This window comes from Daucus carota, chromosome 5 (genome assembly GCF_001625215.2).
Source record: "Daucus carota subsp. sativus chromosome 5, DH1 v3.0, whole genome shotgun sequence".
NCBI classification, from domain to species: domain Eukaryota; kingdom Viridiplantae; phylum Streptophyta; class Magnoliopsida; order Apiales; family Apiaceae; genus Daucus; species Daucus carota.
In genome coordinates, this window is record NC_030385.2 from 46,648,981 (window position 1) to 46,675,586 (window position 26,606).

The following is a 26,606-nucleotide window of genomic DNA, read 5'->3' on the forward strand; positions in this document are numbered from 1 at the left end:
ATATAGAGGTTAGGGATCGCAATGTGAGACATAATCAACACAATTTTATAATTCATATATTATAATGAAATTGAAATATATTTCTGAATACAATTCGATCCGCGACCCAAAATTGTCATCGGATATAAAAAATTTATGGACCATGTGAAAGCATGTATGGGTTTATATTAAAAAAGGTGTTTGTCCCCTCCAATCAACTAGAGTGTCAATTATACTTTTTAAAATAAAAAAAAACTAGAGTGCCAATTATAGTTCAGGTCCTAGATGTGTATGATACTTCTATATTTGGAAATAATTGATGAAAAACGAGTAATTTTAGATATTCGAAATTTTGTTTTCAAATTTATACATTAATTAATTTTAATTGAATAGTTGATATGCATAAACAGATTTCATTATTATTACAACGAATTGATGAATCATATATGTTATGAATTATATTTGTGAAAATCACTTGAGAATATTTTGCTGGGTATCTACCGTTCTCCTTTAACAAGCTCACAGAGATAGGCAGATAGCTCTGGCCTCTGGATGAATTTATGAGTTAATTATTATCACTAATTTACTTCTGCTTCAGTTGCAATAATTTTAAAAGTAGATAATTACGCGTTACTTTAAGCAAGCAGGTTCACAGAAAACATCAAACACGTCCAATATTATGGGAAATTACGTACATACACCGCTGAGCATGACAACCGAAAATCAAAATGTCATGGTTAAAGTGACATTTATCGATCCGATCGGACATGCATTTTATTTAATAATACTACTGCTACAACCAATTATACCAAAGAAGTAGCGAATAGTAGTATTATATACAAGTAAGCTGCATGCAGCTCTCTAGTTCTGTGGCTTAACTTGAGCAGTTGTGGCCTCAAGTGCTTTTGCTTCAGCTGCAGAGCAACACCTTCCGTGGCAGTAGTGGTAGCATGATCCGCCGTGATGGCCTCCTCCGTTGTTGTAACCTCCTCCTCCGTTGTGGTGGCCTCCTCCGTTGTTGTAACCTCCTCCTCCGTTGTGGTAGCCTCCTCCGTTGTTGTAGCCGCCACCTCCGTTGTGGTAGCCTCCTCCGTTGTTGTAACCGCCTCCTCCGTTGTGGTAGCCGCCTCCGTTGTTGTAACCGCCTCCTCCGTTGTGGTAGCCGCCTCCGTTATTGTAGCCCTCAGCTGCAATTCGAAGTTACATTTGTGTTATTATATATAATAGTCGTTAAATACCCGTGACGGAACCAAGATTATAAAACAATATGTTTAAATTTATATTTAGCTAAGTTTTCAGGGCAATTCTTACTAAACTTTAACTAGAATTTATAATTTTTAAAAAAATCTGTACCGAATCGTAATTAGCTAGCTCCACTTTGATTCGGCCACTGAGTATACCGTCCTTAATAAATATAACAATTTAAGTAAAAGACTTACTCTTAGCTGCCGTTTCAGCTAACTCTCTAGCTGCAACTTCTGAGCTAATGAGAAGAGCAAAAGCAATGGACAGACCAAGAAGTAGAAAGATTTTAGAACCCATATTTGCTTTCAAGTTGGGGCTTTGTGAAATGAGATGCAAGAGCTGAATGGTGAGAAGAATAGGTGTGTGAGGTTTCTATTTATAGGCTCGGGAAATAACTGTAGCTGAAATTAATAATTATGAAATTCAATTTATTTTCATATTTTTAATATACATGGACGACTGCTGGCTTGCTGCAATAACTGCATACAAGTACTCCATAGTCCATACAACATGCACTGATAATCACGTTACCGACTTTGTTATGTGCACAGTGTCGTGATCTTCAATTTTGAGTTATATATTATCCGCTCATTAAATATAATTTATTTATATTTAATATAAAAACTATATATTTAAGTTCAGGCATCAAGCATGCATAACTCGCCAAAATTACTAAGCAGCTACTTGCTAGATTGGTTCATGCATACCAATACCGATACGAATACTAGTATCGTGTTTTCATGCATGCATACCGATACTGGTTGATAGTGACAAATTTATCTCAGAGAATGCGAAAATATATAGAAATGTATTCACAAATAAATAATATAAGCATTACTCCCATTATATTTTACTTATATTTCACAAATATATCGTAATGATAAGATGAGAAGGATTTTTTGAAGAAACTCTTTAACTATAGTAAGATTCTCTCCATACTTTTTGGACTTTGCCATGTCTAATTAATTTCATCACATTTTTCTCAATATTCTTTAAACATATACATTTGTTTAGTTTATTTTACAATATTTTTCCATGGAGAAATCAGTATATTTAATATCAACATTTTGTGAGGGCTTAATGATTTTTTGAATACTTTTATATTACATATTGTTTTATACAATTTTGATATATTATTATTATTATTATTATTATAGTTGTCTTTTTAACATATACTCCCAACTCATGTATTACTTTTTATTTTTGATAGATTTTTAAATGTCAATTATTATTACTTGTATAATTGCTGTTGAGTACGTTTGAAATTCTTATATTGTCTTTAAACAGATAAATGTTTTATTAATATCTTTTATATTAACATATCATGAAATATATTTAAAAAGTTATTATTTTTATTGATTTTTTATGTTGAAATCCATGACACTTTCCATCAAATTGAAAATCACTTTTTTGCCCCCAACATTATGAAAGATTTGCTTTCTCTAATAATAATTTTTAAATCAAAACTCTCAAAATTCACCAATGTCAAACTGTATCCTGAATTGTTGCAACATCATCACATCGATCGAAGAAGATATATAAACATGCAAAGACATCTTATATGAGATTATTTTTTGCGCCACGATATACAGGGAGTTAATTTTTTTGGAAAAAGTCATACTAATTTGTGTGAACGCTATACAACTGTCCTAGGTGGCCCAATATCCTTGCTTAAAAATGACTCTGACATTGGGCGCTTGGGTGGGTTTAAAATAAATGTTTCTTGTTTAAAATAAAAAAGTAAAATAGAAGTTAGAAGCAAGTTAAGACTTATAAATGATTAAAGTGTTTGAAAAATAAGTGGAAGTTATGAAACAAAATGTAGCATTCCTAACTTTCTACAAGTGCTTCTTATTTTTTATACAAACAGTACGAATAAGTGTTTATAACTTATAAACTCGGAAGCTAGCTTTTAAAGGTAAACAAACACCCACATTATTGATCCGGTTCTGGACAAATAATACTGGAATCCCGGTTTTTGAAAGTCAAAGAAGTCGGTAGTGACATTTATGAGACGGTGTGTGTTGGCAGGCAATGGAGGTCGAGTTCGAATTATCAAATAGTACAAAATCTCATTAACACGAGATTGTCAAGTTGCATGCAGCCGACGCAAAAATCTCAATAAATTTACTTCGATTTGGATTTGGTCCACCGGTTCCGTAGTCGGGCTTTCTTCTATTATTTTGACTTATGAGTCAGTACAGTTCGCCGGCCCGTTGAATTGTTCATAGATCATTTTTTCCGTTTTTAATCTACTGTGTGTCCCCTTTTAATCTCTTTCACGTAGAAGGATTAGACAACAATTATTGCTATTTTTGTCACAATTTAATTAATATTATATTTTGGAGATTACTCTTTTTTATTGAACTTCTGTTTATTCTATTTTGACGTATTAAAGTAATATAATAAAGTATTAGAAATAAATAAAATATATAGGTGATAGGAATTAGACACAGATGCATATTACAATTATTTAAGAAGTTAACTGCTGAAATGAGCTCTGTCATAAACTTCATGTCGAAGAGGCTTAGTGTTAAAAATGTGAGAAATAATTATTGCAATATTTATGAAATACTGATCTCCTGTAGTTTCTCAAATATAAAAAATGATTAGAGATATTTAATGTTTTAAGAAATTATTAGCAAATTATTGTGCTGCAATTTATAAATTATAATTTAAATCAAACTTACATGGGAACATTGTTAGACTTGTAAACGATCTAAATTTTAAAGTCAGCATAAAACCATGGGGCAACATTAAATTCAAAAACCGACTGAAAGCTGAAAATTTCGGAATAGATATGTTTATGTTAGTCTAAAGGTTGATTTGCAGTGTATTAAAATAATATATTTGATATAAAGTGAAAAACTATGAGACCGTTTGAGTATGAGATCGTTCGGGTGAGTTTAAAATAAGTGTTTATTGTTTAAAATAAAGAAGTGAAATAGAAGTTAGAAACAAGTTAAGATTTATAAGTGATTAAAGTGTTTAAAAAAGAAGTGTAAGTAATAAAACAAAAATTAACATTCTCAGCTTATTATTAATACTTGTTGATTTCTTGCACAAGCGATACGAATAAATATTTCTAACTTATAAATCCAGAAACCGAGTTTAAAAAACTAGCTCAAAATTCCCCCAATGAGTACATTGACGCAGCAAATCTTCGTGTATCATATCGGTTCGCAATGGCATATTCGCATATTTGTTTTCTGTGATTAGAGTGCCGACACTATATTATTTTACGTATTGTCTGCTAGGATGTTAAACGATTATCATCATCGCTAATTCAAATTTTTTTTTTTTTTGTCACAGCTAATTCAATGTTAATTGTCCGAAAAACCAAAAGTTTTTCGTGAGGTTCATTCAGAGATCTAATATTACAAGTTCAATTGTGTAATTAAGGGGGACTGTAAGTTGGGTTGAGTGAGTTGAATTTAATAAATTGAGCTGGAATTTTTTTTTTTTTTTGAAACTAATTGAGCTTGAGTTTTAATTATGAGTTCAGCGGTTCTTTAAAATTATTTATATGGGTGTGAAATAAATATGAGTTCAAAGACCTTTTGAGACTGTTGTAACAATTGTAACAGTGATAAATGTATTCACTCTCCAATGTACTCTAGCTCCCAAGAGTAGTTTTACGTGTATAAAATTGAATATAGAATTTGAATAAAATAATATAATAACCTATTTAGATGAGATATTACAGTTACTATTCTCTCCGTTCCTCACTAGCGGCGGGTTATATTCGATCCAGGAATTGTCCGATTCCTGAAATTTTATAAATATTCGTTGTATGATTTATAATCAAACTAGCTTATAGCCCGTGCAAGGCACGAGAACTTTTTAATTATTTATAAACTTTTTAAATATATTGTAAGTGGTGTGAAAGAATTTAATTTATAAATAATAAATTAAAATTTTTCATTTAAATAAATTTTGAAATTATGATTTGTTTGTAAGTCAGAACTATTGTAAAAATATATAGGTTCTACTTGTTTCTGTAAAAAAAACTGGTTACATATGTTGGATCATCCGACGATGCGGTATAAAATATACCGTCACACTCATTAATGGCTTCAAGTAAACTATTGTAATCAAACCATTACTTTTCTGTTATGTATCATGCCAAAGTATTACTCCCTTCGTCTCTATTTATCTGTCCACTTTGGAAGTAAAATTTTATCCCTATTTATCTGTCCATTTATACTTTCAAAACTAATTTAATGATAGTTTTTCAAATATATCTCCATAATATCAATTTTCAAGGCTTGACTTATTTAAAACTTGGTTGAATTCATGTTTTCAAGACATAAAGTAGGGGTTTTCCACCATTTTCAAAATATTAATTAGAAGTATTTAATGAAAAAGTTCATACAATCAATTATTTCTTGGTATGTGTTTTTTTTTCCAAAATGGACAGATAAAAAGGGACGGAGGGAGTATATTTTTTCTATAAAATTTTAATATATATTGAGAAGAATATGTGACATCAACTTCCATTAGATTTTATTTATAAATGTATTTTATATAAGAATTATTATAATATGATTTAAATCTGGCTTACTAATTTTAAAATATATTTGATAAAAATAATTTTGTGACAGTGCGATTTATATGATTCTACAATTAAAACTGGTAGAAAATATTTATTTTGAATTAAAATATCCGACTTATTAATTTTAAAATGTATTAGATAAAAATAATTTTGTGACGGTGCAATTTATATGATTCTACAGTTAAAGCTGATAGGAAATATTTATCTTGTATTAAAAAAAATCATAAACATGTGAAAGACAAAATTTGTTTTGGATTCAGAAAAGGAATTATAAACATGCATATCAGTTGCCTTATAGAATTAGAAGTTAATTTTGTTCTAATCTAACGGTATTTATTTGTTCAATATACGATCCAACGGATGATAAGTTTTTGGATCATGTGACCATGCGACCAAATTATCTCCCTTAAGCTTATTATATATAAGTATATAATATGTTAGGTAGATCAAGTGGTTGTGGTCCTAGTATAATTTCCGAAAAAGTCATGTTCTATTTTTTATGTACTCCTTTTTTCAAAGTTTACATTGGGGGGTTTTAGTATGCATTTTAATACATTTATAAAATATAGTTTAATACAGTAAAAATTCTATAAATTAATAATGTCGGGACCAGAGAAATTTATTAATTTAAAGAGTTATTAATTTATCGATAAATCAATAATTATTAATTTAAAGAGTTTTGAATCGATTATACTTTACATACCAAACAAAAGGGTAAATCAGTCGATGCCTCTTGGAATTACATTGCTGCGAACCTTAGGACTCAACGTAAATTAGTAAGTACTGTGTTCATATGTATTGGAAATCAATAATGATTTTTGAAGTACTGTACAGAAAATGTAGACAAGAGGAATGGATGTGTTCAATGCACGGTATTCTTAAGCAAGTTTTTATGAATTATTAATTTATGATTTTCTTGGGACCTAAAATTATAAAGGAATCTTCCGAAAAATTATTATCTTATTATTTTATTGAGTTTTTTAATTTTTAACATTGGCCCAGGTCGGGACCGGACAAATTTATTATCTTAGAGAGTTTATTAATTTACCGAGTATTAATTTAAAGAGTTTCTACTGTAAAATATATAAAAAAAATTTCTCTTCTTAATAAAAAGTTAATGCTTGAATATTTATAATAAAAAGAAAATTTTAAAAACAAAGTTATGAAATGTGTTTTATATGCGTACTAAAATGCGTTTAAATAATGTAAAAAACTGTAAACTGAATTACAGAGACCAAGGGAATATTACTTATGTGAAAATACACTCGTATCATTCAAAATTCAACACATATTATTTTATTAAAGATCTGTTATCAAATTATATGCGAAACATTTTCTTCCTCGCAAACAGCTCAATTGGATATGCCATCCTCCTTCTGCTACTTTCGCATTATTTTGGTGCCAGAAATTATAAATATTATCCGAACTGTTTTTATGCAGAAGAAATCAAATGAAGTAGACAGGCTGACAGGGTCCTTTAATAAGTTGGACTTGCTCTCAACGGGACCATAATCGTACATCGCTCCAACGTGCAGTAACTATTGTGGATCATATGTACACTCGTACTTATCCATTAGCGTGTCGCAACAAGGATGGCAGCATGTAACAACTTGTCTGTATAGTAGGGTACCTTAGGGCACAAATTATTCACCGGAATAAAAATGAAATTTTTAACGAAATTAAATATCCCAATACTTATACACACACATATGACATATCGTCAAGAATATTCCATCAACAACCTGTTTTTGAGTTGCATGTGAAAATTTAGACACGTAAATATTATTTTCGTCGATGTTAGTAAATTTCATAGAGATTCAAAGAAATTCCCATCTTACACAATCCTGGCCATATACTTTTCCGAAGCTAGCTTTGTTTTTATAATTAAGACACCCACCTTTCACGAAACATCGACATTTATAAAAACAGTGGGTGGTGACAGGTGATATCAGAGATATCATTAGCTAAAGTAGTTTTGTTGTTACTGTAAAAAAATATCCTCAATCAAATTATTAAGAATTACGTAAAGAAAAAAAAAAGCATAAGTAAAAGCGGAAACCAAACAACCCCGCCCCTGGTATAATGTGCCTCCTTGGGCACCTCCCGTCAAGGAAATATTAAACCCTTATATTTTAGAAAAATTATATTTTTATATCTTTTCCGATATAAATGTTTTTTTTAAGAAAAGGAGATAATTCAATAAATAATGGCCATACGGCATCTACAAGAATGATCGAGTTGAACAAACATAGAAAAAATTAACATGCCTGTCTTCATACCTAAGATGAGACAAATAAGCGATGTTGAAATTGACGATGGTACATGTATAAATCCTTGCTCTGTGTTCACCATCTTTTCCAAAAACTCCGTTTGAGCTATCGACCACAAATGCAATTCCCGAAAGGCTTTATCGATGAATCCAAACCACTCTCACAAAAGGAGAGAAAAATCACACACTCTCACCAGGGAGAGAAATCAAACTATAATCAAAACAAACTAAAACAATTAGATCTGCACCACGACGCTCAGGAGATAATCGATCCACTCACAAATCCAAAAAAGCTTCTGGAAGTGAATAAGAACGAAAATTGAAAGTTTCGGTGATATAGATCTAAGAAAACTTTCTCCGAAGATGGAGATTTATTAAGAAACTCAATGAAAAAGCAAGAACAATCAAAAACTAGCAATCAAACGGAAAGATTTGGGGCTTTCCACCAGAAACCGATGGAAGCCCCGTCGGAGATGAAAAGAGGAGGCGGCTAGAGAGAAGAGAGAAAAAAAAAACTAGGGTTTTATCCGATTAACGTATTTTTTGCGATATAAATGTTAAAAGTGTTTCGTAAATATTGCTTGACAAAAAAAATAAAGAGTTAGTTTGGAAAAAGGTAGAGTTTTATATATTTTCTCCCGAAATTAGTCTTTTTTTTCTGAAAAATTAGACCAGACAAATTGTCCCTAACATTTTGAAATTGTTAATTTACCATATTTCTCGTTTTATTTTTATTGTCTCCCTGATATAAATAAATTAAATGTTATTAATTATTTTCATAAATTATTAGAAAAAGAACAAATTTAAAATGAAATTTTATAATCTATTAATTTAATATGAATGATAAGTACTTTACGACAAAGAAATAAGCAACATAGGAGTAAAGTTTTCTAAAGTAACCAAAAGAAATTGTATAGAATAAAGCATATTCTTGTGTTTGTCTTACACATGAGTTGAAAATAAGCAAGATTATGTTGACAAAACAAATCAGAAACACGATAAGACTGTGGGTCTACCTGCAATGATAACCACAGCTTCAGACGATCTCGATCTCTCGAGTCTCAAGCTCCCTTGGGGCAATAATGAACGATAGCATGCAGCCAACATGCTTCATTTTACTTTCATCTTTCGCTGATCAAATGAGCAAGGCTAGACGTGGAGAATTATATACCAAAATTTTGTATATAATCAGATGATAATTGGTGTGTAATTATTTTATTTGAGATTGTTAATATGAATATAAGAGTTCATTTTAATTAAAATCCGTCAGTCATTATGTACACAATTCTATTTACCAAGCAATTTTTCCTGGCAAATCTCAATCTCCTCTCTATTTAATTAATACTCCTTCTATTTAAATTTCAGACAATTCGTCTCCCATTGAATTGCATGCATTTATTTTTTGACACATTTTTTAAAACTTAGTTAAAGTGTAGTTTATTTTCTAATTTTTTTGAATAAAATTTTGATAATTAAAATTTTATTTTAAATGGGAAAAATTTATAAAAAAATATGAAATTATATTTTATAAAAACCTACGTTACTTCCACGGGGATGGAGGGAGTAATATATTGTGCGAGGCTAATTTTTTTAATGATTATTGTTAGTTTGTAGGAAACATTATTATATAAAAATTTCTTAAATAATTAATTATATGTTTATTATGGAGACCATTTTATTGGAGACCGTGGAGACCATTTATGTTCTGCAATCAAAACACTATAAAATACATTATTTTGTGAAGTATGTTCAACAAATATCATGTATTCATTAAAATTGTTGAAGATCATCAATGTTTCATAAGTATATAATGTATGTTCTGCAAGTTGAACAATGTCCTGCAAACTAAATATATTTCGTACAATATAATATTTTGTAATGTTCTACATGCGAAAACTTATATGATATTTAAGATTTTAAAGTGAAATAATGATTTTGTACAACATGATGTGCAAAACTATACCTTTTGCAATGTTTTTATGCAATATTTCATTTGCAGAACATAAGTGGTCTCCACGGTCTCTAACGAAAGTGGTCTCCAAAAGAACTTTACTTTTATATATATATATATATATATATATATATATATATATATATATATATATATATATATATATATATATATATATATATATATATATATATATTATGAAATTAAATTTTAAAATCAAATTAAGTAAATAAATAAATAATTTAGAATTTTCAAGACTACTCTAATTACTACTCATAAGCTGGAAGTTATTTTTCGATTATCTTCCGACAAAAAGCTTACCAGTTATTCAGATCTCCAGTAAAGTTCCATCTCTCTATTACATTTCAGACTTGTGTGTAGGAACAATGTGAGTAGTATACATAGTTGATAGTTCCAATCTCCTTCCGTAAATACGTACGGTCATTATTAGCCTGAATTGTAAATTATTCAGTCTAACCGAAACATTTTGAAAACTTCGAACAAGTCCATTGTATAGCAAGTTTTACAACATAATAATACGTACATATACGGTTTAGAATCCAAACACAAGAAAACAGAAGCAGAAGCATCGCAACCAAATATCGAAATGTCATTATTACATGACATCTGTCAATTCGACCGGACATGCATTTTATTTATAAGTACTCAGTACTACTAATCAAATGCTACCACTTATACTTATACATGATTAAGAAGTAGCTAGTAGTATCTGATGCACGCATGCAGATGGAGTCCTCTAGTTCTGAGGCTTCACTTGAGCGGCCTCAAGTGCTTTTGCCTCAGCTGCAGAGCAACAACTACCATGGCAGTAGTGGTGGCACCCTCCGTGGCCACCGCCTCCGTGATGGCTTCCTCCGTGGCCACCGCCTCCGTGGTAGTGGCCGCCGCCACCGCCTCCGTGGTAGCCACCGTCTAGACTAGCTCCCTCAGCTGCAATTCAATAATGGATTATTAGGCATGCATTAACTTAAATAATTAAGGACGTATTTATATGAAACAGACGTTTTATATTCGTTATTTGACAAAATATAATTACGTATTTTCTGGAAAAAATAAGTCCTCTAACTAGAAACTTACTAGTAGTTTCGGATAAATCTCTAGCTGCAACTTCTGAGCTGATGAGAAGAGCAAAAGCAATTGACAGACCAAGTAGAAGAAAGATTTTGGAACCCATTTTTGCTTTCGACTTCGTATTCTATGAAATCAAATGCAAGAGCTGAAAGATGAGAATAACTAATGCAGTTCACTTCCTATTTATAGACTCGGGAAAATTAACTGTAGGTTAAAATCTGGTGTTTTACAAGGTTCATAAATTTCTTTATTCACCTTTAAATTTATCTGAAAATCAATATATAAATTATTTACATTACACATGTGCATGCATGGTGGTCTACTAGAACGTGGTTGGGTGTTGGAAAACACTGCTGACTTTTCTTCGTAAAAATCTGTCGAGTTTATCTCGATGATTGCCTTAGCGTTGGCCCGCAAATCTTGTCTCGCAAGATTTTAATCTATTATTTTGAAATTTTTAACTCTAGTTCAGATAAGGCAATGTCCATAAATACATAAGCTGTCCCTATATTATCATTGTACAAGACATGGACTTTAAATAAATACAGTTTCTGAGCTATGTTTCGTTTACGCAGTTATACCAGCTTAAATGTTTTACTCCCTCCGTCCCCCTGAGTAGTATACATTAGGGGACGCGGCGCAGACTTTAATGCTCCTGCAAAGTGTAGTTGTGCAATCTTTTTTTTAATTTTTTTTTCTGAATTAAAATTTGGATGTTATGCTTTTATACAGAAAAAGAAAATCTCAAAAATAAATTACAAAATTATATTTTATAAGAGTATTGAAATGCGTGTCGAGCAATGAAAAAGAAACGTATAAAATTAAATGGGACAGAGAAAGTAATAGTTTAGAACTATGAACATAACTACAAGGCAATGGAGGAAGACTGATTCGGCATTAGTTGTAGACTTGTAGTCCGGTTTACTTCTGAGTATGACTGAAATAGGTGAACAAGAACAGATTGCATGCGCCAGAGAAAATGTATGCATACTTTGATTATTTTATGGTTAAATAAAAGGAGTAGTTAGTTAAAGTCTAAAGAGTTATTCCACTAACGATTTGAGATAATTTGCGAATATCTTTTATTTGACTGTGATTTTGAGCCGAATTTACTTTCGGCCATCTACTAATTATCATATTCTTGGACTGGTATTAATTTTACCGACGGTATTCATCTAATTATGATGGGTGTATGGTTCATACTAACGAGTAAAGCCGGAATCTCAAATTTAGATGTTTGAATTTGAATTAGCAATTTAATATATAAGATGGAAATCTTGTTTTTTTATTAATGTTTAAATTATTTTATATAATTTTTACAATATTTAGTCTCATATTTTTTATTAACATTTCGGATTGTCATCCAATTTATTATTATTGATACATGTTTTTGTCAATATAAATAAGATGGATATAAATACCGTGTTTCGGAAATTATACCGTATATCAGTATGAATTATCCAATTTTTTGGTATTAAACAGAATTGTAGAAAACATGAATCGGACTTGATCGATATTATCAATGACTTATATAACATAGATATTGGATAATAGGTCAATGAAATAAGGATTGATCACCGTAATAGGCAAAGTAGTTGAGATTGTAGGAGTATTGCAGGCGAGACAAACTAAAATGCCGCAAAGTTTACGAACACAACTACACAATATTGTCAAGTTGCATGCAAGGTGCAGAGACTGTACAGTGAATTTGTGTACGACGAGGACTCAGGTCCACTGGGTTCCGTAATCGAGCTCTCTTCAATGTATATGTGTCAGTCCATTGAATGTCTTCAGCGTCTCTTCAATTTCAGAGGAATAAAATTTTTATAACAAGACTGTCTTATAGTATTAATAAAACTAAAAAATCACGAGAAAATATATTTCATTATTCACATCACCATCTTTTGAGTTAATAACGGTGTGTTTATATTTATAATAAACAACGAAGATGTCGAAAGTAATATATATACTTGACATATGATAGTATTCGGCAGAACTAAAGGGACTTAATTTTCTGTTCGAAACGATTAAATTTCTTGTAAGAAGCTGATCGAGAGATATTATTTCTGTGCACGGTAGATTGCAGATATAAATATATACTCCATATCAGAGTTAAAAAGAGCAAATAACACGGCGAAGTTGTAAATAAGCAACAGGACCACCACAAGAACGTGAAATAATATCGCAAGGATGGCAACCCGTGACCAGTACTTGTCGACTGTAGTAGGGTATGATTTAGGGCTTTTCCAAATAATTGTCAATTGTGTAACACGATTTTCTTATATTGAGAAAATGTTTGGTGTACATAATTGTGTATAAATTTTTGTACATGACATGTGTGGGTTTTAATTAGAATGAACCATGTATTTACATCAATAACTCCAATTAAAATCTATCATATCAATTGACACATCAATAATGATCAATATATACAAATTTTATGCACACAATTTTGTGCACTAGCCGTACTGTACGACTCATAATATAATGTATAATACAACACAAAAAATGGTGATAGGAAACATATGGGCCAGAAAAGCTTTTATGATAAATGTTCTAATTTTGCAAGTTGGTTTCACGCATTGTTAAGATATAAAATATAAAAAATTATTTGTAAACATTATTTTCTCGTAATCTTGGATGTTTATTTAAATATGACCTCTCTATTCTTATACGAATAAGGAAAACGAAAATAAAAAATCTCGATCCTTCGAGTCTCACCAATCATGTGATGATTTTTAAACTCTGCACACTCCTCAGCTGGGACTCCATTGAGTATAAACTTATCACGAATGTAAAGATTCGACATAGCTTAATTTTGTACGATTTCAGAACCGCTAATAATTAACTTCGCCAGTTGAAGATCAATCCAGATTTGGGTGATTCGTCAATAATTTTTATATATAATTTTTTTCCACCATATTAAAGCATACTAGCCTTTAACCCGTGCGAAGCACGGATGGGTATAGAATTCGTAATTTATTAATTATAATTTAAATTTTAACATCATCTTATTAGTATTTTAGTATTAATGAATTAGATTTTAACCAGATTATATTTACCAACTGATTACATTTTTTGGACGACTACGAATTATATCAATATCGGTTTATTATAATATAGTATATAAATAATATATAAATTATATTTAAAAGAATAATGGTGGAGCTTTTTATAAATTATATTTAAAAGAATAATTGTGGAGCTTTTTATCTTGTATTACATCACAAGTGTTTGTAATTTGAACGGTATAAAACTCTTTAATATTGTAAGAGTAAGAGCAAGAGAAGTCTACATATGACCAACTTCTAATTATAAAGGAGATGACCAAACCAAAATTTTGTGCGACTACAAATTAAACATATGTTGGCTTATTATATTATAGTATAGATGCGCATGTTTAGTTAATTTTATACTCCCTTCGTCCCAGTCAATTATATATGTTTTTTTTTTCATTGCTCGACATGCTTTTTAAGACTCTTATAAAACATAATTCTACAATTTATTTCTAAAATTTTCATTTTTTGTATAAAAATATAAATATTATACTTTTATACAGAAAAAAATCTTAAAATTAAGTAATAAAATTATATTTTATTAAAGTATTAAAATTCGTATCGCACCTCTGTCCCCGACGTATCCCGTTGGCTAGGACGGAGGGAGTATATATGTGAAAAAACATACATTATCCGAAAGCAATCTTCAAACTCAAAATGATCCACATGTATAAGTCAACAATGAGGGCTATAAATTTGTACTATATCATCATAAATTCATAATATTTCGTGAGATTATGACAGGTTTTGCTGGCAATGAGACTGCGGATGAGGACAAAATTGAAATAGAGTACGAGAGATTGAGAGGCAAATATCTTAAGTTTGCATGCAACTAAAGGCACAAATAATCCAGTTCCGTGATCAACCTTGATTCAATATGTCGGTCCATTGAATCTTACATAAATTCCTTTTATTTTTCAAAGCAAGAAGACGGAAAGTGATAATTAGGATATGATTATTTAAAATAAGTGATACATATTTTTCCCTTTATTAGGAAATATTTGTCTCTTACACTGTTGTGCTATCCAAGAAATGATACTCCCTCTGTCCCATTTAATTGTATACGTTTCTTTTTAACTGTTCGACACGCATTTCAATGCTCTTATAAAATATAGTTCCATTACTTATTTTTCAGATTTTCTTTTTCTGAATAAAAATAGAACATCCAAACTTTAATTCAGAAAAAGAAAATTTTAAAAATAAATTACACAACTATACTTTACAGGAGCATTAAAGTCCGTGTCGCGTCCCCGTCCCCCAATGTATACAATTCAAGGGGACGGAGGGAGTATTCGTTTAGTACAACAGTGTATTTGAGGATGACCATTTAATCTTACACAAATTTCTCTTATTTTTCATAGCAAGATGATTGAATTAAAGTGATAATCAACATATAATTAACCAAAAAAAATATCTAGACTTGGTGAAAGATTCAACAGAACCTGAACAGCTGGATTTTCTGCTCAATTTTCCGTCTTCCAAAAGTTATCATATGAGCAGGTCCAATGCAGTGACAAGTGACACTGCTGAGTTGGAGGAGAATAAGGAAGCAGAGACGTAACTAGGGAAGGGTTTACTGGGCAGGGTAGTTTTTGAAAAAAAAATAGTAGTCATATAAATTATGTAATTTATGTGTTACATCAATCGAAGCCGTCCAGCCCATCAATATAATCAACCAGATACAGAGAATAGAGTAGAGAATGCTCAATAACTAGGTGGAGTTCTACTTTTTTGGTCCCTGGTACAGTGCAGTGAGCATATTTCTTTTAGATCTCTGCACATGAGGTCTTTCGACCTCATAAACATACCAGTGGATATATTTTTGTTCGTTATTGACTTGTCAAACCCATCCCAATCCAAATTCCTGGTTCCATCCCTTGAAGGAAGGCTACCCTCTTTTTTTTTATACCGTCGGAGTTTATATCGGTCATACTCAAGTTGGTGGGCTAGCCATCTCTCTGTATTGTTTGTAAATTTTCTGTTCTCTTATCAATTCTTTTAATCTTTACATTACCCATTTTATTATCGAGGACCTCTTTAGACTAGGTGGCATGAAAAAAAAAATGGCAGGGAACTTGGGGAGGGGCACTGGAACTTGCTTTTCGGCAGAAACTTGAAAATTTAAATTGTGAGATCCAAGCACTTGTTAGATTGGTGGTCCTTGCATCACCTATGGGAACAGCACAAATTAACTGCATCTTTCCCCATTGCACCCAGAACTCCAGCAAACTGGACTCTTTAATTGGATCAAAATACAAATGCACCTTGTATTAGGCCTTCAAAATATTGGGTTTGTGGTTCTCGTCTTATCTAGATGGCTAAACTGTTGTCATGATCACTGATTCCTAGCAGAAAACTTTATAACCCAGGTTTCTTATCAGCTTATACTTATTTCAGCAAATCAGAGCACCGAACTTTTGAGCATTATTTCAATATTGGTAGGTGATTGATGTATTCTTAAAGAATGCCAGAGCGGCAGAGTCGAACACAGGTATGGGTGGACAACTGAGGATAAACCCACCACTTGGGCTATCTGTTCAAGTTGTAGGTATATCACTTTAAATTATAAAGCCTGAAGGCCATTCCCTATGGAAATGTCACCTTTGCCCTCCTAAATATACGGTATTCTACATCTTTTTATAAGCAAGCTGTATAATACTAGGCTGAGAAATACTATGACTTCCTGATGAACCAACACGTGTGCAGGACACAACAAAGCACCAAACCATAAGCTCCGGCTTTTCTCCTTTACAGCTGTCCCAGTTTCTCCACATGATGTATGTATCGTGTATCATTATTTTTGAAATTTGAAATTCAAACTTCTCATATTTTCACTTCTCTCTCTCTTAAATCTTTGATCACATTCATTCTCTCATAATACTATAACTATTTAGTTTTACATGTTTCATCTTTTGTCCTGCTTTGTTTTTCATTTTTGCCGATATATTTTTAATATATATTATATGATTTTAGAGATTTACACTAATTAATTTCAAATGTTGTGTATGCAGATTTGTAGTTGAAAAACATATGTATCAGTTTTTGATTGCAGCAGATGTGACAAATCCCATAACATCTGAGGTAAGTAGAAACACCAATGACTGTAAATAAATGCATATCAACTGTTTGGTTAAAGTTCTCCTCATTTTTTTGAATTCAGTTGTATTATTTGAGAATTTTTATACAAGATGAATTACCTTGCATACCAAGTGTTCGATTGTAGTTCCGAGAAGGAGTGAGAGATCGATTTATTGATTATTTAAGTGTTTAAACCAATTAGATCATATATGTTATTTTTCTATACCAAGTGTTTGATCCAAGATTTGAGCATGCCACGTGTTTGATATAGTCCTGATAGAGTTTTTGGGTTTTGTAAGTGTTTAGTCTTTAAATTAGTCATATAATTTATAATTATGTTGGACGTTTGCAGGTCGATTTATTACGGAACATGTATATCTAATCATCTTGATTTCAGTTTCAACTTTTTGTTTATTCTCTGCCCTTCAATTTTATTTGAAAAATAAAATGAAACTAACGATTTCTCAATGTTAAATTTTTCAGATTTGTGGCTGGAAATCAAGCATAAGAGAATCTACTCAGAAAAGGCGTGAATGAATTTAAGGTGTTTGATTGAAGTTCTCTTCAGTTTTATTGTATTATTCGAAAACTGAGTTGCACAAACTGATGATGATATGATTCAAGTTGTTGACATCATGACATGAAAATATATGTGAATTTTGGTTGATATTCAAGATTTGAGAATCGTGTGCCATGTGTTTGATATATTCCTGATAAGTTTTATGCCATATCTGTATTTTTCAAGGATTACCGATTTTTTATTAGTTGTTAGTTGTGTTTTATAATTTTTGTGCGAATTCTGTAGGATTGACCAATACTAATTGAATCTATATATGTTATATTTGCCAATTCTGAAAACTAACAACATTTTTGATTGTTTATTAGTTATGTTCTATTATTTGTGTGCCTATTCTTTGTAATTTGTTGTACTTCTATACATATCGTTGCTCTGTTCTGTTTTCGGACAAATGTAGCTTTTCGAAGCAATCTGGACTGTTTGTTACAAGTAGGTGTCATTGACTGTACTCTAGAATCTGATTTCATACACCTTCCACCAAAAAGACACATTCTGAAATATATGAAAATGAAACCAATGGTTCAAATACACAGTGCATTCCAGAATTGCATGCCATGTGTTTGAATATTTCAAGGATTACCGATTTTTTATTAGTGGTTTGTTGTGTTTTATAATTTTTGTGCGAATTATGTAGGATTGACCAATACTAATTGAATCTGTATATGTTATATTGCCAATTCTGAAAACTAACAACATTTCTGATTGTTTATTAGTTGTGTTCTATTATTTTTGAGTCTATTCTGTACAATTCGTTGTACTTCTATACATATATCTGCTCTGTCCTGTTTTCGGACAAATGTAGCTTTTTGAAGCAATCTGGACTGTTTGTTACAGACTATGTTATTTCTGATTGTTTATTAGTTGTGAACGTAATTACATTCTAATAGATTCAGGTAGCACGAATCCAACTCGAGGACTACAAGAGGAGGATTTCGACTTCTTGATTGATAACATCAGGATTGATGAACAATTCTCGCTAGTGCGGAGGCCCCTCCATGGCAAGTTGAAACTTGAAATAAACCAGTTCCACCATGCTGTAGTAATTAGCAATAATTAGCAAAGTATTTCATTTTTTTATCTGTCTTGGGATTTAATATACTTTTGCAGTGAAATCTGTTTCCATGCAACAAAATATCTTACTTAGTTAATCACTTAATTTTGTTTAAATTCTACTTTTTACATCGTAACTGTCTTACAGATGCCATAGTTGCTATATATCTGTTTTACGAGTGCCATGATGAGTAGGTAACTTTGATTTCTTTTTTGACAATTATTTTATTGTTCTCAGGCAATTTTCTTTTGAGATTGCAAAGTCGTTGCTTGATAAAGAACGTTACAAGATTCAGATGATGAATCTGACCTAGAGACTAATGATTTGGCTATAGGTTTGACTTAAGCTGCAGAGCCTGTACAATGAAAGGGAAGCATGCAGCAGCCAGACCAAGGTGCAAATTTGTTGTCAGATTGTTATGCCTTATTTTTATTTTAGACATGATATGTTAATAACACTAAGTCATGTCTTTAATTTAGAGATTTATAAGTATAGAAATTGTATAAGAATTAATGAGAAGAGTCAATTCATCCTAGGCTGAAAGACATGGATTACTTCAACTAATAAATGAGTCTCTTAGAATCTGTATTGCAGTCTACAAGTTCTATGAGTTTCTATAAATATCCCCCACTAAGTAGAAGTTTAAATTTATAATATTATAGACAATTATGATGATATATCTCTTGATTTATGGCACAATACCTTTAAAAGTTGTCAATAATTGGCAACCAATAACTACTGTAATTTAAACTTGTGGAAGCAGTTTAAAAAACTGACAACAGGCCTTGAAGTTAGACGTGCAACGTATGACCTGTACAAACCATTCTTAAGATCTGGCCGACTAAGCAGGACACTCTAAAGTTTTGTTGTACATAGATAGGTGATTGTCCAGTCTCATGTGGTGTAAATGCTGAATCTTTATGAGCAACTTTCTCAATTACTTTTGTATAAAATATATAGGTACACAGTTCGCGGACTGTTAGATTTTTACTAGGCAATGCTTTTCTTCTAATGTCATTTCATCTAATTACTGATCTTTAATTGTTTTGCGATTGGTTTTTTGTTTGTTATTATATAGCCAGATAATATTGGCCTGTTTTCAGCCTCTTCATGGATTAAAGGGAACCATTTGCCTATGACAAGCATTGAATAGTCTGATTATTGTCACAATAGAGATCATTTTGGACTAAGAAGAGGTTATGATGTAAGAAAATTGTGCCCTCAAAATAAATATGAAATGGGTCATCCTGCTAAGGAAACAAATATGAAATTGGTAGATATATGCATAAGGAAACACTTTATTCTGACTCCAATGAGCACCTGGATGAGCATTGCGGCTGAGAGCACTTTGCTTTTAGGAAGTTTATGTAAAGTTCTTTGCCCTGTGAGGGTATGTTGATATTCATCTAATTTCAGTGCACTGCTGTGGTACATTATACTTGGCCTGAAATTCAATCTAACAGGGTAGGCTTTAGATGATTCAAATGAAAAAACTGAGACAACGATAGGAGTGAGATCTGTATATTAGTGTCATCGCTCCTCAAATATATATACCCTCAAATATATATATTTTGAGAGATTGAGTGAAGCTGCAGAAATTTTTTTGGTCACTTCCAATTAATAAATTCATATACGTTATAATTATTATGTCATTTTTTCCAATGGAGACGGTTTTTATTTCATTTAAAACTTTAATATTACCTTTTATATCTATTTAAAATTATGTATATTAATACACACTGTTTATCAAAGTATACTAATTTCGTTCCGTATCCATGTAAAATTTGATTTTCTTCTTCATTTAATGTATATAACTCAACAAATTTAATTTTTACATCTAAATTATAATTATATTTATATTTAAAAAAATTTAATGAAACCAAAAAAAACATATAACATTAAAATCCATTGAAACAACACCAGCCAATACTATAATAATTTAATGGAACTTTCTAATGAAAATTGGAACTTTCTCATTCACAACCAAGAAGTATGGTGCGATAAAGACGGAGCTTAAAAGAAATAGTTTTATACCTTTTTCTCTCAAAATGACATTATCCTAAATGCGACAAACGATTTATTTCAACGATTTTACTATGATGCATGTGCCTATGGGCAAAAAGCATAAATAAAATTAAAGTCCGGAAAGGATAAAGTCTAAAATATAATTTTGATGCATAAATAAATTTAGATATAAATATCTAAGCACTTAATGTCATGGCAAATAAATTATATTTAAATCAATTATTATGTTTATGAAAATTAAATCATAATTATATTAAAAATACACAATCTAAAATATAATTTTAACACATAATATTAATATTTAGATAACTTATATATTTCAAAAGAGGTAGTTGAGAAATATATCATAACTTAATTTATATTAAACTAAGAAATTATTTTATATTAATAATTATTATTTTATCATGACTGATAAATAATTTTCGATAAAATTATTTATTTTGAATAAGTATTAAAATTAGGATGGTGCTACGTGCACATCCTAAATTTATATATGTATTTTATAATCTTGCTATCGAAAGACATTACGTAATTGTGAATTTTAAAAAATATATTATTTTATTATAGAAAGACGTTACGTAATTCTGAATTTCAAAATTAAATTATAATTATATTGAAAATATACATATTTGAAAGCCGAGGTATGGCTGCTAGGCCATGCCGATGAGTCTTTGTGTAATAATTATGCATGAATAGTCAAATTCGTTTAATAAAAAAATTAATAATTTGTTAATAATTTTAACACATAATATTAATATTTAGATAACTTATTACTCCCTCCGTCCCACCAGGTTCTTTACGTTACTTTTTGGCACGCATTTTAAGACTCCTATAAAGTATACTTACATTTTATATATAATTTTTAAAAAAATCTTGAAAAAAAGTTTGATGTCTAAACTTTTATTCAGAAAAAAAATAATTTAAAAAAATATTATTCAACTATCCTTTATAAAAGCCTCAAAATGCGTGCAAACAGTGAACGTAAACTACCTGGTGGGACGGAGGGAGTATATTTCAAAAGGAGTAGTTGAGAAATTTATCGTAACTTCATTTATATTAAACTAAAAAAATATTTTATATTCTGTAAAAAAATACTCCCTCCGTCCCACCAGATTCTTTACCGTTTCCTTTTTTGAACATCCCACCCAATCAATATACTTATATAAAGGAGAAGCGAGGAGCGTGTAGGTGGCGCCTCTCACATCGCTCCGTTCTATTTTTCTAATTTTCTGGAATTTTTGGATGAAAAATATCAAAAATTAGAATTACCTTTTTTAGTTTCTGATATATTAGAAGCAAGTTTCAGAATCTGATTTTGTTTCAAATTATTTATGGGATATAATAGCTTGAAAGTTTTAATCTGTTTTTGTTTCAGATTATTTAATTATGGGAAAGACAGATTGTTTATGGAATATAATAGCTTGAAAGTTTTAATCCGATTTTGTTTCAGATTATTTAATTATGGGAAAGACAGATTATTTATGGAATATAATAGCTTGAAAGTTATAATCTGATTTTGTTTCTGATTATTTAATTATGGGAAAGAGTATGACACAAGTCTCTCTGCACCTATAAATACTCCTATAGATCGTAGGATTTTGGATCATCTAAACACAACCTCATCTCTCTCAATACCACAAATCTACCTCTCTCTGGTGATAGTTCTTTTACTCGATTTCTAACTCAGAGGTGCCGTTCTTCTGCAACGATAAGTGAAGGCTGTTTTTACAGTATCAAAAAAATGAAGGTTATTACAAGCAAAGGTAGTTATAGACCGTTATATTGGAGTCGACAAATCCAAACACGGGAAAAGAATATAGCCTTGACATGATAGTGATGGTTGATACCAACAAATTAACTATTAGTGATGTATGTTTGTTGGTTATTCTTTTATAATATTTGTTTTGTTCATCGGACATGTTTGTTTTTAATTTTTATATGATTTACTTTGTATAGAAGGAAAAAATTATTCATGCAATATCTGTTTGCTCCGTTCAACCAACTTTTAAGAGGGTAGTTATAAACCGCCATCTCACAGATTTAAGTTAGATGTTTTTGTGCACAATCAATCTAAAAAAATTGGAAAAGTGACAATGTAAGAACATAATTACTTTTAAAAAAAACAAATAAAATGAAGATTCGTCATGCTTTAAATTCTTAATTACGTGTATAAATTTATTTTCATTTTTTCATCATGAATTATAGTCCAGTTTTGCAATTTTATATTTGGTATTACATCAAGATTTTTATAATATAAATTTATTTTATCCTATAAATATTAATTTTGAAACATTAATATATTTTTTTATAGACAGCCACAAATTAAATTATTTTATTCTACAAATATTAATATTAAATCATTAATATAATTTTTATAGGTCGCCGCAACGCGCGGCTTCTCAACTAGTTCTTTACATTACAAAACTTTCCCAAAATAGTTAATGAGTCCCACCACTTTATCACTTTTTCTTCTTTTTCACACTACTTTTACTCCACTATCTCTCTTTTATATATTAAAAATCGATGGGTCACACCACTTCACCCACTTTTCTTCATCTTTTTCACTATTTTATACATATTTCTTAAGCTTCGTGCCCAAATCCAATGTAAACAATTGGATGAGACGGAGGGAGTATATTTTATATTAATAATCATTATTTTTTATCAAAACAACTTCCTCAAAATGTAGTAACTTAATGGACCGTAAAATCCAGCCTTTTATGGGCCCAATAAAAGCCCGTTTATTTTGTAAAAAAGTATCGTGCATTTAATTCCACTGCATTTATTCAATTCAACGAAATCTTAAAATATTTATTATTTTTTATTAATAAATATTTAAAAAATAGAACCGTGCGAAGCGGGCAGTAATCCTAGTATGTGTAATCTCTCTGAGCATATACGGTTCTGGAGGAATTCGGATTTGCAGGGGATAAAGAAGAGATTGTCATTGAATTTGTAATCCATTGCAGGACATGTTTTCTGCGCAAACAACTGCAGGAGCTAGCACAATAGGATTCTTCGACAACCAGCTTAACAATTGTCTTTCTTAAAAATTTGAACAGACGGCTAAATCATTTTTTAATAAGATGCTTACAGCTCAAATGCAGCTCGAATCACTTTAAGCACAGAGATTACACATTGTCATTATCTTTACTGTCCTAATAGATGTGGGTACAATGAAACACATAGTTCTGCGAAAGAAATGCATGTTTCGATTTCTAAAATAGACCGGCTTGGCTAATTATAAAGATCTGCATGGACCATGGTGCATGAGAATTGAGATCATGAAATATTGACAGGGGTTGCTCAATATCCATGCAAGTTGCACCCAATTTATGTCTGACACGTCACTTAAAAATAAAAATTTGAGTACAGAATTAAAAATACCTAACATTATTTTGAGTACATAATCCATTTTTTCTTTCTTATATTCGATGATTAAACCCGTCCATTAATAATATATTAGTTCTTTATATAAACGGTACAAACAAATTATTTCTGACTTATAAAAGCTGGGTTCTTAAGCCGAACCAAAGAGCATCCAGCTAGCATAGAGGGAGGAGCTTTTAGTATATATATTACACAGGCAAGTGGCCTAGTTCTGAGGCTTTACTTGAGCGGCTTCTTGATGAGGGCAGACCGGCAGGCACCTACCATCGGCGCAATCGATACAATTCGAGGGTTTTAACGTTATAGGGGTTTTTTGCCGGAGATGCCGCTGATGGCTCCCTCAGCTGCAATATAAAGGGTTAATATATATTTATGGTGAGGTTAAATATGGAGAGAACAGATAATTAAAGACAGAGACGTAACAATAGTAATTGAGACTTACAATTTGGAGTAGTTTCAGATAAATCCCTAGCTGTGACTTCTGAACTAATGAGAAGAGCAAAAGCAATGGACAGAGCCAGTAATACCAACATTTTGGAACCCATATTTGGTTTCAACCTTTTTTTTTCTATGAAATGAAATGCAAGAGCTAGGTGCATGCTGAAATGAATATTGGCATGTTTTTCTATTTATAGACGTGGTTTGGTGTTGGAAAAGACTGTTGAGTCCTCTGCTTCTTCAAACTCTCTGAGTCATGCTCGGTTTACGTCAATGGCTGGCTTAGAGCATCTCCAGCAGATAAACTATATCATGTCCTAAGCTAAAATTTTGAGAAATATGGACAAAAATTTACTACAGCGGAGTCCCTACTCATTCTCTAAACCTTAAAATTCATTTTTCATTCCTCATAAATAGGTAATCTCATACAGCAGCATTTTGATCTAGATCGATGACCCGCTTGGCAAATTACAAATATCCAAATGCTGCTGCATGAGATTATGACGGGTTTGCTCGATATTCATGCAACTACAACTTCAGGCAGAAAATGTTAAATTCACATTCCACAAGGTCTCTTAATCAACCTTTCTTCCTTGTGTGGTCCAATGAGTCGATAGCGTTTCAGTGATCTAATTTCTCACGGCGAAACGATGATAAGAAACTATATGCACGTATGCTTCTTCTTCGTCCATATAATCTATTCTTCCTTGTCTTAACTAAGATTTTTTTTGTTCTTTGAAAAGTCAGAAAGATTACAATTCCACAAAAACAAACAAAACTCTTGCAAAGTATTGGACTTATCCTCGGTAACGAGAAGAAAAACACAACATCTTTCCGGCATACTAGCTCCAGCTCCGGAGTCGGAATAAATAAAACTGCGACATACGGCTCGAATCTATTTAAGCACAGAGATTACACATTATCATTATTATTGCTTTTCAATGACATCAAATTAATGTGAATTTTGCCTTCTGTTTAAAACTTAATAGTTAATATACTCCAGTAAACTATACAGTCTCATCCAGATTGTTGCACTCCTTAGATTTGATCTAGCTTAAAACAACTGCACAGTGATTTCATTTTAGTCTGAAATATAGCAAAGACATTATGATACTGAACATATCGTTATATAAGTTGCGTAAAACTATTCAAATCCGTGTAGTACAATCTTGATTATCACCAACTGATAACCAGAAATCAAAAATTCCATTACTTTCACGGAAAGAGGGCATAGAGAATAAGAGAAAGAGAGATCCAAGATAGCATTGGTTCCCACAAATTACAGAAGTAACGTCTGGTGCAAAATCATATACTACTCTGTCCCAATTGAATTGTATACGTTTGTGACAGAATGATTGACACGTATTTTAGAATTCTTTTGAGTTTCAAAAAAAAAAAAAGAATTCGTTTGAAATATAGTTTCATAAATTATTTTAAAATTTTCTCTCCTTTGAATAAAAGTTTGATGTTCAAATTTTTATTTAGAAATAAAAAAAATTAAAAATTAGCTATAGAACTATATTTTAGCACTGATGCATAACGGGACAAAAATTGTGGTGGTGCAGAGACTATCCACCATAGAAAATGCTGAACAATTAGTCAATCTAGAGCATGTAACAACATGAATCAAGGAGACTTCCAGTTCAGATTTTGTTCTGAATCCTGAGTGCATCTATCTCTTTTGTACAACACAGTATTTCTCCCTTAACCATCCCAGCCACAATCAAAAAGAGAGTAACAGCGCATATAAATCATTGGAAAAAGCGATCATTCGAAGTAAGTCTCTGCATGCTTAGGGTTCGTGTTTTTCCTTGGCCTTTTTTGAGCAAATCACCCGTGCATACATCTAATCTGCTGTCACGTTTGCATAATCAATTTCACAAAAATGGGAATTCGGATG

At 31.1% G+C, this 26,606-nt stretch overlaps 2 protein-coding genes and 2 long non-coding RNA genes across 6 annotated transcripts; 1 reads left to right on the forward strand and 3 right to left on the reverse strand.

Moving 5' to 3' along the window:
- Positions 1-627: 627 nt before the first annotated feature.
- LOC108220164 (glycine-rich protein DC9.1) lies at positions 628-1,586 on the reverse strand. Its single transcript, XM_017393851.2, has 2 exons — positions 1,419-1,586; positions 628-1,166 (listed from the first exon to the last, which is right to left on the reverse strand). Exons 1-2 carry the CDS (start codon positions 1,519-1,521, stop codon positions 841-843), a joined length of 429 nt encoding a protein of 142 aa, XP_017249340.2. The 5' UTR covers positions 1,522-1,586; the 3' UTR covers positions 628-840.
- Positions 1,587-10,756: 9,170 nt separating this feature from the next.
- LOC108220321 (glycine-rich protein DC7.1) lies at positions 10,757-11,194 on the reverse strand. The gene is made up of 2 exons (XM_017394062.2): positions 11,098-11,194; positions 10,757-10,950 (listed from the first exon to the last, which is right to left on the reverse strand). Exons 1-2 carry the CDS (start codon positions 11,192-11,194, stop codon positions 10,757-10,759), a joined length of 291 nt encoding a protein of 96 aa, XP_017249551.1.
- A 4,627-nt stretch (positions 11,195-15,821) lies between these two features.
- On the forward strand, positions 15,822-20,505 carry LOC108221072 (uncharacterized). Of its 3 annotated transcripts, XR_010292068.1 has the most exons (7): positions 15,822-16,437; positions 16,545-16,769; positions 16,854-17,228; positions 17,709-17,769; positions 18,696-18,800; positions 19,091-19,247; positions 19,932-20,505. It is a non-coding gene; the product is annotated as an uncharacterized LOC108221072 (long non-coding RNA). The 3 variants fall into 3 exon arrangements; XR_010292069.1 differs by having other exon boundaries at positions 15,827-16,769; positions 18,690-18,800; XR_010292067.1 differs by having other exon boundaries at positions 15,828-16,769.
- Positions 20,506-24,229: 3,724 nt separating this feature from the next.
- On the reverse strand, positions 24,230-25,180 carry LOC108222138 (uncharacterized). Its single transcript, XR_001806911.2, has 2 exons — positions 24,711-25,180; positions 24,230-24,612 (listed from the first exon to the last, which is right to left on the reverse strand). It is a non-coding gene; the product is annotated as an uncharacterized LOC108222138 (long non-coding RNA).
- Positions 25,181-26,606: the final 1,426 nt, after the last annotated feature.